Source organism: Heterodontus francisci, chromosome 13 (assembly GCF_036365525.1).
Source record: "Heterodontus francisci isolate sHetFra1 chromosome 13, sHetFra1.hap1, whole genome shotgun sequence".
NCBI lineage: Eukaryota > Metazoa > Chordata > Chondrichthyes > Heterodontiformes > Heterodontidae > Heterodontus > Heterodontus francisci.
This window is the reverse complement of record NC_090383.1, coordinates 47,276,009-47,295,164: the sequence shown is the minus strand read 5'-3', so window position 1 is coordinate 47,295,164 and position 19,156 is coordinate 47,276,009. Positions and strand designations below refer to the sequence as shown.

General features: G+C 43.7%; 1 protein-coding gene across 1 annotated transcript in view; it reads left to right on the top strand.

The window, feature by feature from the left end:
• Window positions 1–19,156, top strand: part of LOC137376366 (synaptojanin-2-like) — a 217,607-nt gene that overhangs the window by 6,125 nt on the left and 192,326 nt on the right. The window contains 1 exon segment of the mRNA XM_068044775.1: window positions 8,132–8,218. Within this exon segment, the coding sequence (XP_067900876.1) occupies window positions 8,132–8,218 (87 nt within the window).

The following is a 19,156-nucleotide window of genomic DNA, read 5'->3' as shown; positions in this document are numbered from 1 at the left end:
CCTCTCTAAAGCTTTCACATCTGTCCTAAAGTGCAGTAACCAGAATTGGACACAATACTTTGGTTGAGGCTGATTCAGTGTTTTGTAAAGTTCAGCATAACTTCCTTGCTTTTGTACTCTATGCCTCTGTTTATAAAGCCCAGAATCCCGTATGCTCTTTAAACTATTTTCTCAGCCTGCCCTGCCACCTTCCATGATTTGTGCATGTACACCTCCAGGTCTCTCTGTTCCTGCACCCACTTTAGAATTGTACCCTTTAGTTTATATTGCCTCTCCTCGTTCTTCCTACTAAAATATATCACTTCACTCTTCTCTGCATTAAATTTCACCTACCATGTGTCCACCCATTCCACCAGCCCGCCTATGTCCTTTTGAAGTCTGAAGAAGGGTCACTGATTTGAAACGTTAACTCTGCTTCTCTCTCCACGGATGCTGCCAGACCTGCTGAGTATTTCCAGCATTTCTTGTTTTATTTCAGATTTCCAGCATCTGCAGTATTTTGCTTTTATCCTCGTGAAGTCTATCATTTTCCTTCCCACAGTTCACTATACTTCCAAGTTTTGTGTCATCAGTAGATGTTGAATCAGTAGATGCCCTGTGCACCCAAGTGATATATAAAAATCAAGAAAAGCAATGGTCCTTGTTCCCTCCTATAGTCTGAAAAATAACTGATCACTACTTTCTCTCTGCTTCCTGTGACTTAGCTAATTTTGTATCCATGCTGCCACTGCCCCTTTTATTCCATAGGCTTCAATTTTGCTGGCAAGCTTATTATGTGGCAATCTATCAAACACCTTTTGAAAGTCCATATATATACCTCATTACCCTCATCAACCCTCTGTTGCCTCATCAAAAACTCAGTCAAGTTAGTTAAACACAATTTGCCTTTAACAAATCCATGCTAGCTTTCCTTAATTAATTAATATTTGTCCAAGTGACTGTCAATTTTGTCCTGGATTATCGTTTCTAAAGGCTTTCCTAGTACCAAGGTTAAACTGACTGGCCTGTAGTTGCTGGATTTATCCTTGTACCCTTTTTTGGCACCATCCCTATATCTAAGGAGGAGTGGACGATTATGGCTGGTGCCTCTGCAATTTTCTCCCTTACTTTCCTCAGTATCCTCAGATGTATCGCATCTAGTCCTGGTGATGCATCAACTTTTAAGCACAGCCAGTCTTTCTCGTACCTCTTTTTTATCAATTTTTATCCGATCCAGTATCCTCGAATACTTTGTTGTTCACTATGACTCTACCAGCATCTTCTTCCTTGATAAAGACAGTGCAAAGTACTCACTTAATACCTCAGCCATGCCCTCTGCCTCCATGCATAGGTCTCTTTTTCAGTCTCTAATCAGCCCCACCCTTCCTCTTATTACTTTGTTACTATTTATATGCCTGTAGAAGACTTTTGGATTCCCTTTCATGTTAGCTGCCATTCTCTTCTCATACGCTGTTTGTCTCTCTTATTTCCTTTGTCACTTCCACTCTGAAAGTTTTCTATTCAGTCTGGTTCTCACTGGTATTATAAACCTGACATCTTTAGTACATCCCCTTTTTCTGCTTCATCTCACTGTCTATCTCTAGCATTGGATCAACATGCCAAGATCTTTAGGTTGTGCAGTTTTAGGCAGCATGGCATCTCAGTTGCTATAGACTGTAGAATCAATAATATTCAATCTATCCAATGTTAATAAAAGATACATCAGCATGCTTTTTTTCATAGTAATCAATGATTGACAGTCAATAAACATAGTGATCATCATTGATAGCTTTAAAAAAAAAGTACTACTGCAAGTTCCCCAGATGGCTTAATGTTGACTCCATCACCCAAAGTGGAACTGTATCATACAGGCCAGGAAAGTTCCTGAGTCAATACGTTGTCCATATGCTTAGTTATTTGGATAGTGGTAGTAAGTGTGGTACTATTGGACTCCGCAGATTTGGGGAGTAGTCATTTCTGTCCTTGATCACTATCCACTCACCTCTGTGGGATGCATGTTAGGTGAATTCAGAACTGGGCTCAGCTGTGATGCTTGGTGGTGGAGGGCATGGGTAGGGTGTGGGCAGGAGGAGGACGGACAAAAGAAGACCACAACATATTTCCTCCTCAAAACTTAAAGAACCCTACCAATGAAAATATTTATTTCAATTATGCATATTATTTCTGTTTTGTAATTTATAAAAGCCTGCATTGATCCCCAAAAATTCTCATTTAACTTTTTATATGCAGTTGTTAATTACAAAGAGATTGCTGAAACTAAGCTGTCATGTTGTGGTTGATGTCGTCATGGATGGAACTGCCGCTGTACACTCCCATTCATCTGCTGTCTGACCTGTGGGATTGTTTCATATACATCGCGCACATTAGCTTACCTGAAAGTTCACAACAGCAAGGATGACAGCAACAACCTGAACAATTGACAATTTTATAGAGTTCCTTGTGTAAGCAAATATTTAGAGCATTTCACAACGTGAAATCAATATCAGCTAGGTTACAAAGGAACCTGGGTGGTGGGGTATGAATATGAAAAAAAGAATTCAGAGGCCTGGTCAAAGGATAGATTTTAACATAAATTTCAGTCATCACTTCCCTGTACTCTGGAATTGCACCCCAAATCCTTCCACCTTGCAATATCTCTCTTTACTTTCAAACCATATGCTTTCAACTACATTTCTGTCCATTTTCCTGAAAATTCCTTTCTGCTGTGTATTCAATTACACCACCCTCCCTGCTGCTGCAAAGCACCTTATGATTTGTTACAGTATGAATACCGTCCTATGCTAGTGTTTATAACCAAAAATTGACCTGTTGAACTGACACCTCTTTTTGTTGTATTTCTTTTCAGTAAATGATATACCCTCATAGCACCCATATACCAATTGTATCCTGTCCATGGCATATCAGCAGAAAATAGCACAAGGATTTATGAAGGATACTAAATCAAAATGAAATAAATTGAATATCAATCATATTACTAAAACGGGCAATATCAAGCTTCTCCAGTACTCTGTGACATTTCAAAGGATTTCAGTGGGTAGAAATGTTCAAAGGTTGTGCAATATTTTAACGCAAGTCACTGCTATCATTTGACATCAAGTCTTCACTTCCTTCAGTATTAAGGGACACAGTTTTCATGACAAACTGTTGGGCAAACCTCTTCCTGTTTGCTTACAAACAGCAATGCGATGATGTAAATCACATTGAAACACTTGCGCATGATGTTACTGTGACGGAAATGGTGCGTGCCTCCTTCTTCAAACAAACAGTTTGCTGAACATTTTTGTGAAGAATGCATTTTAAATGAACTTTTTGAACATATTTTAGTATATATAATAGTTTCTTTTCTCTGATTTCCTGAAATATTGCATAACAAAGAAAATTACACAAGCTTTAAATATTTCAATTCCTGAAATGCATAAACCCACTAACGCTGAATTCCTTGAATTCTGTGAGTTACAAAGAGGGGTGGATTTTCTTGTGTATTTAGTGGCCAGAGACAGCAAAATTGCTCTAAACACTGAGCATTCAGAAGCCCATATCATGATGGTGACAGCATGGGATATGACCAGCTGAGGGATGGAAAGCAGAGAGTAGTGGTGAATGGTTGTTTTTCAGACTGGAGGAACATATACAGTAATGTTCCCATGGGGTTTGTATTAGAAACATTGTGAGTTTTGGTAAATATTAATGACCTGAACTTGAGAATACAGGGCATAATTGCAAAATTTGGAGATGGCATGAAGCTCAGAAATGTAGTAAACAATGAGGAGGATAGTAACAGACTTTCGGAGGGCATAACAGATTGGTGAAATGGGCAATGACATTTAACGCAGAGAAGTGTGAAGTGATACATTGATTGGCATCGTTCCATCTGCGAGAGATGATGGGACTGCAGCCTCAGAACTTTGGTGAGGTCAGATGCGATCATCTGCTGCACTTTGTTTGAAGGCTGAACAAGCCATTTCTGGAAAGGCAAAGTCTGCCACAAGTGCCACACATGAAGTTGTTCCTTGCTGTTGCTGAGGATGATCTCTGCTGACGCCTTGTTTGCAGGGCTGACATCTGCTTTGAAACTTCTGAAACCATGTGTCATTCTGGTGATGAATTCCTGCCACAGCTGGTGTCGCTATTTGCATCAATCGTCAGCTAGAGTTCCCCACTTGTCGTGATTGATGTTGAGGGCTTTCATGTCTCTTTTGACAGCATCCTTGAATTGAAGCTTTGGGCACCTGCTGGTCTCTTGGCATGAGCTATCTCCGCATATAACACATCCTTGGTGATGCAGACATCTTCCATCCCCTGCACATGCCCAAGCTAGTGAAGTCTTTGCTTGATTAGCACTAGCATATTTGGCATCATTGCCCTGGAAAGGTAGGCTTCATTGGTGACTTTGTCTTTCTATGTGATGCCAAGGATGTGTTGTCGACACTGGAGATGGAAATTATTGAGCCTTTGCTGCTTCCTGCCTGCCAGTTTGTTGATTTTCCATGCTAGTTTTGTTAGTCAGTCAAACTTGGTGGCTGCCTTCCCAATGCGTGTGCTGAACTCTTCATCAAGAGACAGGTTGTCTGTCCCTGTAGATCCAAGGTAGCAGAATTGGCTGATTGCTTCTGTGTTGTTGAATCTAATCACTGGCGGAAACACAACCCCCTATTTCATAACTACAGTTTTTTTGACACTGAGGGTGAGGGAGAACATGACACAGGCATGGGACAGACAATCCATGAGCCTTTGGAGCTGGTTTTCTGTCTGGGCAACTAGTGCAGCATTCTCAGCATACAGGAGTTCTCTAATCAGGACATGCCACACTTTTGTCTTGGCTTTCAGTCTTGATAGTTTGAGAAGTTTCCATCTGATTGTGTGTGGAGGTACACTCCTTCCATATCGGCATTGAAAGCATAGGTCAGGATGACAGAGAAAAAGATATAAATCACAGTAGGTGCAAAGGCTGTTTCACCGCATTCTTGATCTCAAAACTGTCAGAGGTGGAGTCTTCGAACTGAATGGTGCCGTGCATGTTATCATGGAAGGACCGTATGAGACTGCGAAGCTTGGGAGGACATTCGATTTTCACTAGTATCCAGTAGAGGCCCATCCTGCTTAGTTGTCAAATGCTTTAGTGAGATACACAAAAGCAAGGTAGAGTGGTGTTTGCTGCTCTCTCTACTTTTCTTGAAGCTGACATAGGGAGAAGATCATGTGTACTGTGGATCTGCTTGTTCTGAAGTCACATTGTGCCTCCGGGTATATTCTGTTGGCTATTTATTTTTTATTTATTTTATTTAGAGATATAGCACTGAAACAGGCCCTTCGGCCCACCGAGTCTGTGCCGACCATCAACCACCCATGTATACTAATCCTACACTAATTCCATATTCCTACCACATCCCCACCTGTCCCTGTATTTCCCTACCACCTACCTATACTAGGGGTAATTTATAATGGCCAATTTACCTGTCAACCTGCAAGTCTTTGGCATGTGGGAGGAAACTGGAGCACCCGGAGGAAACCCACGCAGACACAGGGAGAACTTGCAAACTCCACACAGGCAGTACCCAGAATTGAACCCAGGTCGCTGGAGCTGTGAGGCTGCGGTGCTAACCACTGCGCTGCCCTAGCCACTGCGCCACTGTGCTGCCATAACCACTGCGCCACTGTGCCGCTCATAATAGGTAATGGAGCCGCATTAGAATGACTCTGGCAAAGGCCTTCCCAGTGACATTGAGGAGTGAGATGCCCCAGTAGTTGTCGCAATCCCCTCGAAAGCTTTTGTTCTGATATAACGTGTTGATAGTGATGAGGTTTGCATCATGCATATCCTATTTGACAGGGCCTTCTATCCAGCAGAGGAGGTTGTGGAGGTATGGCAGCAGGTCCAGCTTTCCATACTTGAGCAGCTCATCTGGTATTCCGTCCATTCCAGGTGCTTTCCTTGCTGCATAGTGAGTCGATGGCTTTTTCAAGCTAAAGTAATGAAGGTTCTGCAGCAAGCTCATACATGACAGGTAGCTGCAGAAGATCATCAAGCACAGGCAGAGAGATATCCATCTCACATGAGTATAGCTCAGAATAATGCTCTATACAGCGCACCATTTGCTTGTTCCTGTCAGTGAGTACTTTCCCATCTGTGGATTTCAGAGCAACTTTGTTGATGGTGAGGCCAAGTGCTGTTTTGATAATGTCATACATAGCACGAAGGTTATCATTGTCACTAGCAGTTTGTATTTCTTTGCATAGATTGAAACAATACTTGTTGGCACAGTGCCTTGCTTTTCCTGTGCACAACTACCTTGACTAGCATGAGATTGTCACATGCTTTAGGGTTAGGAGACAGGTGGTAAGCCAGGTGAGCTGTGCTCTTCACTTCACTGACCAGAGTCATTTCTGTAAGGTGGGTCTTGAACTTGCAGGACAAGTTGATAAGGTTGTTTCAAAAAAAACAAATGTGATCTTTGGTTTTGTTAATAGATGCATACGGTACACAAGCAAAGAAGTTATGGTAAATCTCTATGGGTACCATACTTTAGGAAGGAGGGTGCAGAAGAAATATACTAGAATGGTACTGGGGTTGAGGGACTTCCATTAGGTGGAGAGACTAGGGAAACTGGTGCTGTTGTCCTCAGAGCAGAGAAGGTTAAGAGGAAATTTGATAGAGGTGTTAAAAAGGTTTTGATAGAAGAAATGAGAAGAAACTGTCTCCACTGGCAGAAGAGTCAGAAATAGTCCATACTATGAAAAAAAGAAGGGCTTGCGTTTATAAAGCACTGTTGTAATGTAGCAGCCAATTTGTGCATAACAAGGTCCCACAAATAACAATGTGATCATCACCAATGGTGATGTTGGTTGTGGGATAAATATTGGATTCCCTTGCTCTTATTCAAAATAGGATTTTTTTATGTACACTTAAAGGAAAGACCATGGTTTAATGTCTCATCTGAAAGATGGCACCTCTGACAGCGCAGCACTCTGTATCAAAGCAGATTTTGCTCAAGTCTGTGGAGTGGGACTTGAATTTACAGCTTCTGGCTCAGAGGCAAGAGTGCTACCACTGAGCCACAGCTGACACCACAACATTATGGTTTGCTGGTGTATGATGTAATGTGTAACCTTGTATACAGTGATATAGATTCTGTATTCAGTAACAAGTGCCTTTTAACATCTGGGCTTCACTAACATCTGATCCCCATTGTAGCAAATCAAAGACCTTGAACTGTGACAGCATCAATCAGCTTGTGTAGACAAAAGACTGACCGAAGTGTACAATTTGTATTCCAAAGATTAAGTTAATGTCAAAGTCAAGGCTGCTGCGATGATGGGAACCCCTACTCAAGCAGATGACTAAAGCATTATCATTGTGGAAATATTTTCACTGATAAGATTTCAGAGTAAAAGCTTCCATTAACATCCTCTGATTTGCCTGGTACTGTGCAGAACAAGATAATCTGAAGGTTAATGTAAGTGCTCACTGCAGAACTTGCCTGAATTTAAACTCAATATCAAGAAGTGCTGCAGTGTCCTTTCTTAGAGCTAAAAGAATCAATGGATATGGGGAGAAAGCGGGAACTGGGTACTGAGTTTGGATGATCAGCCATGATCGTATTGAATGGCGGTGCAGGCTCGAAGGGCCGAATGGCCTACTCCTGTTCCTATTTTCTATGTTTCAAATTGGAGGCCTGTTTTTTTTTATTCAGCCTAGACAGAAAGAATGAAAAATCTCATCAGGCTGTAAAGGTCCAATGAGAAGTGCAATATGCAGCATGATGATTTTACCCAACTCAGTGCTAGCAATGGAAAAGCCTAACAGAAACTTAATGCTGCCCTTAATGTTAGATGTTGAGTCAATCCAGGTCGCATCTCCTCATGCCCAACTCTGGGAGTAGGCCACCTACTGAGTTTGTGAATGGTGCAGAGAACTAATGACTGAGTGAAAATAAGAGTTTTAAAATGGAGGGGAGATGAAATGATCAAATAGATCATATTTGGTCCTCTGCTACTATGCTGAATTTCTCCATGCCCTGAGTTTTGTTTTATGGGAATAGATGCTAAAGCTCTTCCATCATTTAATGTCATTATTGTCTGAATTCAGTTGGATCTCACATGTCACATTGTAATAGCTGTTTTTATTTTTCAGCATTGGAGGAGAAGGAGGTTGTGAAGGGTCATTATGTGAAAATAATGGATGCATATGGCTGTTTGGGTGTGCTCCGTATAAAGTGTGGTAAGTGGAAAGATGGCCTTGTGCGAGCTTCATTTATCTGATGGAACAGGATTGGTCAAAGCTAGAATCTTATTAGATTTCGCAAGGATGTGCTCATTTTTATAAGTTATCAGGATCTTAATACTGAGTTCCGAACAGCATGATTCTGTGCTGTGACATTCTATCAACCTAATTTTACTAAAACTCCCATTGCTTGGGAATCTTTTGGCACTGGCACTTGCTTTTTCATTTTTATTGTCTGCTTAATTATCATTCGTTATATTTTGAAAATTCTATCTCATTTCCTACTGCTACATGATGAAGAATCATATTATACAGAGGAGGCCATTCAGCCCATTGTGCCTGTTCCGACTCTTTGAAAAAGCTATTTAGTTAGTCTCACTCCCCTGTTGTTCCATATAGCCCTGCAAATTTTGTTCTTTTCAAATATAGATCCAATTCCCTTTTTAATGTTACTATTGAATCTTCTTCCACTATCCTTTCAGGTAGTGCATTCCAGATCTTGACAACTCGCTGCGTAAACCAAATTCTCCTCATCTCACCCTGGTTCTTCTGCCAGTTATCTTAAATGTGTGTCCTCTGGTTACTGACCTTCCTGCTATTGGAAACAGTTTACCTTTATTTACTTTATCAACACCCTTCATCATTTTTAAAACCTCTTATTAAATCTCTCCTTAACCTTTTCTGCTGTAAGGAGAAAAATCCTGGCTTTTCTAGTCTATCCTCATAACTGAAGCCCCTCATCCCTTATACCATTCTGGTGAAGCTCTTTTGCACCCACTCCAAAGTCTTGACATCTTTCTTAAATTGTGGTGCCCAGAATTAGACACAGTTTTTAAAAAAGATTTACCCTAACTTGCTTTCTTACTGTGTGGGCTCAATTTTAAATAGGGTTGTATTTGGGACAGGCAAGAGAGAACCCCTTGCAGCGACCTCAGTGTGAGACCCGGGCCATTTTAGTTCCCGGGCCTTATTTAAATAATGCAGGACAGCCTCCCTCACGAAACTGGCAGGATTAATATCAGGGCCATCGGGTGGGAGCGGACCCCGGATAGAGAGCTTTGGGATGCCAACGGAAGAGTCCCCAGATAAAGTTGATATTGGGCAAGGGCTTTGGAAGCCATATAAATCAGGAAATCAGAGGAGCATGTAACAAGGGTAGTGTATTAATTGTGAGCGACTTTAATCTTCATATTCAACAAACCCCCAAATGGGCAAAAGTAGATTGGAGGACAAGTTCATGGGATGCATTTGAGACAGTTTTCTAGAACAATATGTTGAGGAACCAGGTAAGGAAAGTAAAAGGGCAGGTGTAGCAGCTCCTGCGCTTGCGTGGAAAGGTGCTGTGGGAAGGGAATGGGTTGTTGGGGACGATTGAGGAGTGGACCAAGGTGTCATGCAGGGAATGGTCCCTTTGGAATGCTGAAAGGGGAAGGAAGGGGAAGATGTATTTGGTGATGGTATTACATTGGAGTTGGTGGAAATGGCGAAGGATGATCCATTGAATATGGAGATTGGAGAGGCGGGGTGGAAGGTGAGGACAAGGGGAAGCCTATCATGGTTCTGGGAGGGAGGGTACAGGATGAGAGCAGAGGTGTGGGAAATGGGTCCGACATGGTTGAAGGCCCTGTCAACCACAGTGTGGGGGAGGGGTGGTGGTGGGCTTCCACAGTTGAGGAAAAAGAAAGACCTATCAGAAGCACTGGTGTGGAAAGTTGCATCATCAGAAACAATTGTGATGGTAATGGAGTAACTGGGAGGATGGAATGGAGTCCTAACAGGAAGCAGGGTGTGAGGAAGTGTAGTTGAGGTAGCTGTGGGAGTCAGTGGGCTTATAATGAATATTTGTTGATAGCTGTCCCTAGAAATGGAGACAGAGAAGTCGAGAAGAGAAGGGAAGTCTCAGAGATGGACCGTGTGAAGGTGAGAGACGGGTGGAAATTAGAAGCAAAGTTGATGAGGTTTTCCAGTTCATGGTGAGAGTAGAAAACGGTACCGATACAGTCATCAATGTACTGGAAAAAGAGTTGCGGAGGGGGCCTGAGCAGGACTGGAACAAGGAATGTTACACATATCCCACAAAAAGCCAGGCATAGCTAGGACTTATGGGAGTACCCATAGCAACACCTTTTATGTGGAAGAAGTGAGATGAGTGAAAGGAGAAGTTGTTCAATGAGAGAACGAGTTCAACCAGGCAGAGGAGGAGGAGGATGGTGGTGGATGGGGACTGGTTGGACCTTCCGTTCAAGGAAGAAGCAGAGTCCTCACCGTCCTGATGGGGGATGGAGGTGTAGAGAGATTGAGCGTCCATGGTGAAGAGGAGACAGTGAAATTGGAAACTGTTAAAGTGATGGAGGGCATTGAAAGTGTCACAGGTATAAGTGGGAATAGACAAGGGGATATAAAGTAGAGTCAAGATGGGAAGAAATCAGTTCAGTGGGGCAGGAACAGTCTGAAATGATAGGTCTAACAGGGTAGTCATGTTTATCGATCTTGGGAAGGAAGTAGAAGCGGGCTTTTCGGGTGGGGAACTGAGGTTGGAAACCATGGAGGGAAGATCTCCAGAGGAGGTGATGCCAGTGACAGTCTTGGAACCAATAGCTTGATGTACAGTGGTGGGGTCATGATCCAGAGGGAGGTCGGAGGAACCATCAGAGAGTTGGCGTTTGGCCTCTGCTAGGTGGAGGTCAGTTTGCCAATGTTAGGGTTGGACCTGAGAGAACGGAATGCAGCAAGTTCAGAGGGAGACTGGTTAGAGTGAGTGAGGGGAGTAGAGAAATTGAAACAGCTCATGTCACGCCAGCAGTTCTCAATGAAAAGATAAAGAGAGCGTAAGAGGCCAGAGGGAAGGGTCCAGGTGGAGGGCAAATACTGGAGCTGGGTAAAAGGATCCACTGTGGTGGGGCGGGGGGAAACACTCTTGACCAAAGAAGTGGGCGCAGAGGTGAAGGCAATGGAAGAAGAGCACAATGTCGTGCTGAGCTCCAAACTTCAATGAGCTGGGAGTGTAAGGGCATAGAAACATAGAAAATAGAAGCAGGAGTCGGCCATTCGAGCCTGCTCCGCCATTCATTATGATCATGGCTGATCATCCAACTCAGTAACCTGTTCCCGCTTTCTCCTCATACCCTTTGATCCCTTTAGACCCAACAGCTATATCTAACTCCATAGAAATAAGAGATAAAGCTGAGGCTTATAAAAATATTAATATTGGCTTGTGCAGTACATCACATGTTCCCTGATAGTTGTTACAGAAAAAGATAGTGCATATGGAGGAAAACATTCTTCAGTGAGGGAATTTTGTTATCTAACCAATCTAACCAGCGAAACCTTTCAATTCAGTCAAGTGGTTGTTCACGGAATTGGCACATATTACACTGTTGTTGCTTAGTTCACTGGCATACAACTGCCATTCACCACCAGATTTGCTTAGACTGCATCAAAATATTCTGGGCCTGACTCGACACAGTCAAAAAGTTTTATTCCGGCATCTCCCCCGCACCCGCATCTGAGCCACCATCTCGTCCCCCACTCCCATGTCAGCTGCCCCACTTCAATCCTGTTCCACTATTCAGTTAGATCATGACTGATCTGCTTATTAACTCCATTCACTTGTCTTGGTTCTGTAACCCTTGCCTAACAAAAATCTATCAATCTCAGTTTTGAAATTTTGAATTGACTTAGCCTCAACAGCACTTTTAGCAGGGGGTGGGGGGAGTTTCACATATTTCCCCTTTGTGTGAAGAAGTGTTTTTAATATCACTCCTGAATAGTCTGTCTGTTGTTATAAGGTTATGCCTGCTTGTTCAGGACATTCCTCACCAGCGGAAATAATTTCTCTCTGTCTAACCTCGAAAATTCTTTAATTATCTTAAATACTACAATTAGATCACCACGTAATCTTCAATACTCAAGGGAATACAAGCCTAGTCTATGCAAACTGACCTCATAATGTAATCTTTTAAGTCCCAGTATTATTCCGGTGAATCTGCACTGCAAAGGTGTGCGGTGCCCAGAACTGAACCCAGATAGGGCATAATCATATCTTTATATCAATGTAGCGTAACTCCTACCCCTTGTATTCCAATGCTTTGAGATAAAGGTGAACATTCCATTAGCCTTTAAAATTTTTCTTTTTTAATTGTTCGCTAGCGTTTAGTTATTTCTGTGCTTAGACCCCTAAGTCGCTCTGCGCATCCACAGTTCTGAGCTTCTCAGCATTTAGTAATTACTCTGATTTATTTTTCTTGGGTCCAAAGCGGGTGACCTCACACTTCCCACATTGAACTCCATCTTCCGCAATTTTGCCCACTCACTTAATCTATTAATTTTCCTTTGCAATTTTCTGTTCCTATTGTTACGAGCAGGTGCGAAAGGTGTCTGAGGTACATTTCAGCCTTTTCCTGGTCTTACTGTAACAGTGAATCCTTGTTCACTGCTTTCCAATTATAAGGCAAAGAATAGAGCACAAACAGGCCTTCTTAGGTTTAAAAAAGAAAAGTGAAATTTATTAAAACTTAAACTCTAATTCAGTTAACGCCTACGGATACACGCTGCACCCATGCTAGCATGCATACGCGATACGCACATGCAAATAGAGACAGAAAAGAGCAGAAGAAAAATAAAGTGGAGAGATTTGAGGCAATCTCTGAAGAGGGGTTTTTGTTACTGTGCTTCGAGGTACCTGTAGTCCTTACTTGTAGGTAGACCTTGCTTTTCGTTGGGGCCCAGTATTCTTCTTAAAACCTTGTTCACTGCAGGAGACTTTTCTCTCTTGGGGTTCCTGCGTCTTCAATGGATTCCAAAGCTGGTGAGAACAAGATGAGAGCAGACAGGAGAGATGTTCTCAGTCCAGGAGCCAGGAGCTTTCTGCCAGTTTAAAACTCTGTGGCAAGTTCAAATTCCTGCAACAGCCAGTTAGTCATATAACTAAAATAAAAACAAGAAATGCTGGAATCACTCAGCAGGTCTGGCAGCATCAGTGGAAAGGGAAGCAGAGTTAACGTTTCGGGTCAGTGACCCTTCATCGGAACTATAACGAAACTGGTCTTGCCACGTCTTCTGTGTATTCGGCCATCTGAGCAGTTAACCTGAATGCTAGTTCCTCCACCTTCAACATCTGGTAATCAAAAGTGCACTGTGGATTAAATTGGAGTAGTCCCTTTGTCCTTTCCAAGTACTGTCTGTTAATATGCAAAATATGCCTCTCCAGCCAAGGATCCATTGTGGGTTTTTTTTTTTACCCAGTTCTTTCTTCACTTCCGTAACAGTTTAAAATTAATGTTCATGTGGCAAAATTAATATTCCTCATTCTTGGCAGGTGGGGCCCTGCATGATACTATCAACATTATTTACTGACACCTAAATGAGTATTGTCAGCAAACTTGGATATAATGCTTACTGTTCCTTCATCTTAAGCAATTTATAAATTCAGTGACACTCTGGTACAGATCCATGGAGGACACTACAAGTCACATCCTACCAATTCAGCTGTGGCTGCCCCTTCCTAAACCTCTCTCCCTCTCTCTTCTCTTTTAAGATGCCCCTTAAAACCTACCTCTTTGACGAAACTTTGGTCACCTGTCCTTATATCTCTCTGTATGACTCAATGTTAAATTCTATTTGGTACCACTCCTGTGAAGCACCTTGGGATGTTTTATTACATTAAGGGCACTATATAAATGGAAGTTGTAAATGTATCCATGATCTCTACTCTCAGTCTCCTACCTCATAACTAATTCCTTGCCTATGTTAATAGGTTAACCCCCCCCCCCCCCCACCCCGCCCTCCTTTGTTCAAAAAAGGGCAGGACTTGGTATTAAATATTCCTGGATACAAGGTGTTCATGAAAGATAGGGATAGAAAGAAAGGAGGAGGGGTGGTAGTATTAATTAAGGATAATATTACAGTGCTGGAGAGAGAGGATCTCCTAGAGGGGTCAAGGACATTATTTGGTTAGAGCTAAGAAACAGAAGCACCATTAAACTTACAGGGTGTATTCTGTATACCACCAACTGGTGGGAAAGATATAGAAGAACACATTTGCAAGAAAATTACAGAGAGGTGCAGAAATTATAGTGTAGTTATAATGGTGGACTTTAATTATCCTAATAGAGACTGGGATAGTAATAGTGTAAAGAGCAGAGAGGGGGAAGATTTTCCAAAGTGCTTTCAGGAGAATTTTCTACATGAATATCTTTCCGGTCCAACGAGGAAGCATAAATCTGAAATAAAAACAGAAAGAAAGCATTGCTGGATCTGGTTCCGGGGAATGAGGTGGATCAAGTGTCAGTGGGGGGATTTTAAGGGGACAGTGATCATAGTATCATAAGGATAAAAGCAAAATACTGCAGATGCTGGAAATCTGAAATAAAAACAGAAAGTGCTGGAATATACTCAGCAGCTCTGGCAGCATCTGTGGACAGAGAAACAAAGTTAATGTTTCAGGTCTGTGACCTTTCATCAGAACTGGCAAAGGTTAGAAATGTAATAGCAAGTGAAAGTGGGGGCGGGGGGGGGGGGACTGCTGGGGTGAAGTGGCGCAGTGGTTAGCACCGCAGTCTCACAGCTCCAGCGACCCGGGTTCAATTCTGGGTACTGCCTGTGTGGAGTTTGCAAGTTCTCCCTGTGTCTGCGTGGGTTTCCTCCGGGTGCTCCGGTTTCCTCCCACAGCCAAAGACTTGCAGGTTGATAGGTAAATTGGCCATTATAAGTTGCCCCTAGTATAGGTAGGTGGTAGGGGAGCATAGGGACAGGTGGGGATGTGGTAGGAATATGAGATTAGTGTAGGATTAGTATAAATGGCTGGTTAATGGTCGGCACAGACTCGGTGGGCCGAAGGGCCTGTTTCAGTGCTGTATCTCTTAAAAAAAAAATCTAAAAAGGAAGTTGTGTGATCGGGCAGAGGGCAGGAGAGATTAAATTACAAAGACGTCATAGAACAAAGGCAAAGGGAGCCCTAATAGTTGTAAAAGACAAAGCATTAGTCCAGAGAGAGTGTTAGTGGCAGAATAATGAACAGCTCAGTCCAAAAGCACAAACATGAAACACAAGTTTAAGGCAGGCACATAGTTTAAAAATAAATAAATAAAAAGAAGCCAGTCATGCTCTGAAAATGTTGAACGTAATGTTGAGTCCAGAAGGCAGTAGAGTACCTAACTGGAAGATGAGGTGCTGTTCCTGGAACTTGTGTTGAGGTTCACTGGAACACTGCAGCAGGTCTAGGACTGAAATGTGGGCATGAGAGCAGGGTGGTGAATTAAAATGGCAAGCAATCGGAAGCTCGGGGTCATGCTTGCAGACTGAGCAGAGGTGTTCCGCAAAGCGGTAATCAATTCTGCGTTTGGTCTCCTCAGTGTAGAGGTGACCGCATTTTGAGCAGCGAATGAAGTATACTAAATTGAAAGAAGTACAAGTAAATTGCTGCTACACCTGACAGGAGTGTTTGGGGCCTTGGTTGGTGAGGAGAGAGGAGGAAAAAGGGCAGGTATTACACCTCGTGCAATTGCATGGGAAGGGGACGAGATGTCGGGCGTGATGGAGGAGTAGACTAGGGTGTTACGGAGGGAATGATCCCTTCGGAATACTAACAGAGGAGGAGAGGGGAAAATTTGTTTGATGGTGACATCACCTCAGAGGTGGCAGAAATGGCAGAGGATGATCTTTTGGATGTGGAAGCTGATGGGTGGGAAGTGAGGACAAGGGGAACCCTGTTGCGGTTCTAGGAGAGAGGGGAAGGGGTGAGGGCAGAAGTGCAGGAAATGGTTCGGACACAGTCGAGGGCCCTGTCAACCACAGTGGGGAGAATCCTTGGTTGAGGAAAAAGGAAGACATATCAGAAGTGCTGGTGAGGAAGATTGCATCATCAGAACAGATGCATTGGAGATAGAGAAATTGGGAGAATGGAATGGAGTCCTTACAGGAAGTAGGGTGTGAGGAAATGTATTCAAGGTAGCTGTGGGAGTTGGTGGGCTTGTAATGAATATTAGTGGACAGCCTATCCCCATAAATGGAGACAACGAAGTCGAGAAAGGGAAGGAAAGTGTCGGAGATGGTCCATTTGAAGGTTAGAGAAGGGTGGAAATTGCAAGCAACGTTGTTAAGTTTTCCAGTTCATGGCAAGAGCAGGCACCGATACAGCTATCAATATACTGGAATAAGAGTTGGGGAAGCGGGCTTGAGTAGGACTGGAACAAGGATTGTTCGACGTACCGTACAATTTCTCTGAATCCGGTTCCGCTTGTCCAGCCTCCACATCCAGAGGATCATGCTCTGCCATTTCTGCACCTCCGGCGTGATGCCACCACCAAACACATCTTTCCCTCCCCTCTACTGTTAGCATTCCGAAGAGATTGTTAACTCCATGATGCCCTTGTCCACTCCTCCATTACCCCCCAACACCTCGGTACCTTCCTATGCAATTGCAGGAGGTGTCGAAGTATGGTAAAAGGAGGGGTAGTGCTGATTAGGCACCAAAAAGGGGTTTTACGCCTTTATCAAGGAAGAAGATTCTGCCAAAGTCATAGTCAAAGAGGAGGAGGTTGAGGCACTGAATGGGCTAAAAATTGATAAAGAGGAGGTATTAGAAAGACTGGCTGTACTTAAAGTTGATAAGTCACCAGGACCGTATCAGGTATATCTGTGGATACTGAGGAAAGTAAGGATGAAAATTGGGGAGGCACTGACCATAATTTTTCAATCCTCCTTAGATACAGGGATGGTACCAGAGGACTGGAGAATTGCAGATTTACACTCTTATTCAAAAAAAAAGGATAAACTCAGCAACTTGGGTGGGGGACTTCAGTGTCCTTCACCAAGAGCGGCTTGGTAGCACCACTACTGACCGAGCTGGCAGACTCATAAAGGACATAGCTGTTAGACTGAGTCTGCAGCAGGTGGTGAGGGAAAAATATGCTTGACCTCGTCCTCACCAATCTGCCTGCCGCAGATGCATCTGTCCATGACAGTACTGGTAGGAATGACCATATCACAGTCCTTGTGGAGACCAAGGCTCACCTTCACATTTAGGACACCCTCTATCGTGTTGTGTGGCACTACCACTTGCTAAATGGGATAGATTTTGAACAGATCTAGCAATACAAAACTGGGCGTCCATAAGGCGCTGTGGGCCATCAACAGCAGCTGAATTATACTCAACCACAATCTGTTACCTCATGGCCCGGCATAACCCCCACCCTACCATTACCATCAAGCCAGGGGACCAGCCTTGGTTCAATGAAGAGTGCAGGAGGGTTAGCCAGGAGCAGCACTAGGCATAGTTCAAAAATGAGGTATCAACCTGGCGAAACTACAACCCAGCACTACTTGTTGTCCAAACTGTGTAAGCAGCATGCGATAGACAGAGCTAAGCGATCCCATAACCAACGTATCAGATCTAAGCTCTGCAGTCCTGCCACATCCAGCCATGAATGGTGGTGGACAATTAAACAACTAACTGGAGGCGGTGGCTCCACAAATATCCCCATCCTCAATGATGGGGGAGCCCAGCACATCAGTGCGAAAGATAAGGCTGAAGCATTTGCAACAATCTTCAGCCAGAAGTGCCGAGTTGATGATCCATCTTGGCCTCCTCCCGAAGTCCCCAGCATCACAGAAGCCAGACTTTAGCCAATTCGATTCACTCCGCGTGTATCAAGAAACGACTGAAGGCACTGGATACTGCAAAGGCTATGGGTCCTGACAATATTCCGGCAATAGTAATGAAGACCTCTGCTCCAGAACCTGCCACTATCAACATCTTGGGGGTTACCATTGACGAGAAATTGAACTGGACCAGCTACATAAATGCTGTGGCTACAAGAGCAGGTCAGAGGCTAGGAATTCTGCGATGAGTAACTCACCTCCTGACTCCCCAAAGCCTGTCCACCATCTACAAGGCACAAGTCAGGAGTGTGATGGAATACTCTCCACGTGCCTGGATGGGTGCAGCTCCAACAACAATCAAGAAGCTCGACACCATCCAGGACAAAGCAGCCCCGCTTGACTGGCACCCCACCCACCAACTTCAGCATTCACTTCCTTCACCACCAATGCACAGTGGCAGCAGCGTGTACCATCTACAAGATGCACTGCAGCAACTCACCTCCGACAGCACCTTCCAAACCCGTGACCTCTTCCACCTAGAAGGACAAGAGCAGCAGATGCATGGGAACACCAGCACCTGCAAGTTCCCCTCCAAGCCACACACCATTCTGACTTGGAACTATATCGCCGTTCCTTCACTGTTGCTGGGTCAAGATCCTAGAACTCCCTTCCTAACAGCACTGTTGGTGTACCTACACCCCAAGGACTGCAGTGGTTCAAGAAGGCAGCTCACCACCACCTTCTTCAGGGCAATTAGAGATGGGCAATAAATGTTGGCCTAGCCAGTGATGGTCACATCCCACGAACGAATAAAATAAAGACTTGGAAGTATTGTGTACTGTGAGGAGAATAGTGATAGACTTCAACAGGATGTAGACAGGCTGGTTGAAGGAGCAAACAGATGGCAGATGAAATTCAATGTAGCGAAGCGTGAAGTGATACATTTTGGTAAGAAGAATGAGGAGACTCAATACGATTCTAAACTGGGTGCAGGAGCAGCAGGATCTGGGGAGTCATAGAGAGATACAGCACTGAAACAGGCCCTTCAGCCCAACAAGTCTGTGCCGACCATCAACCACCCATTTATACCAATCCTACATTGATCCCATTTCCTTCACACATTCCCACCTTCCCTCAATTCTCATACCACCTAGGGGCAATTTACAATGGCCAATTTACCTATCAACCCGCAAGTCTTTGGTATGTGGGAGGAAACCGGAGCAAACCCACTGTCACAGGGAGAACTTGCAAACTCCGCACAGACAGTACCCAGAACTGAACCCGGGTCGCTGGAGCTGTGAGACTGCGGTGCTAACCACTGTACCGCCCCTGCAT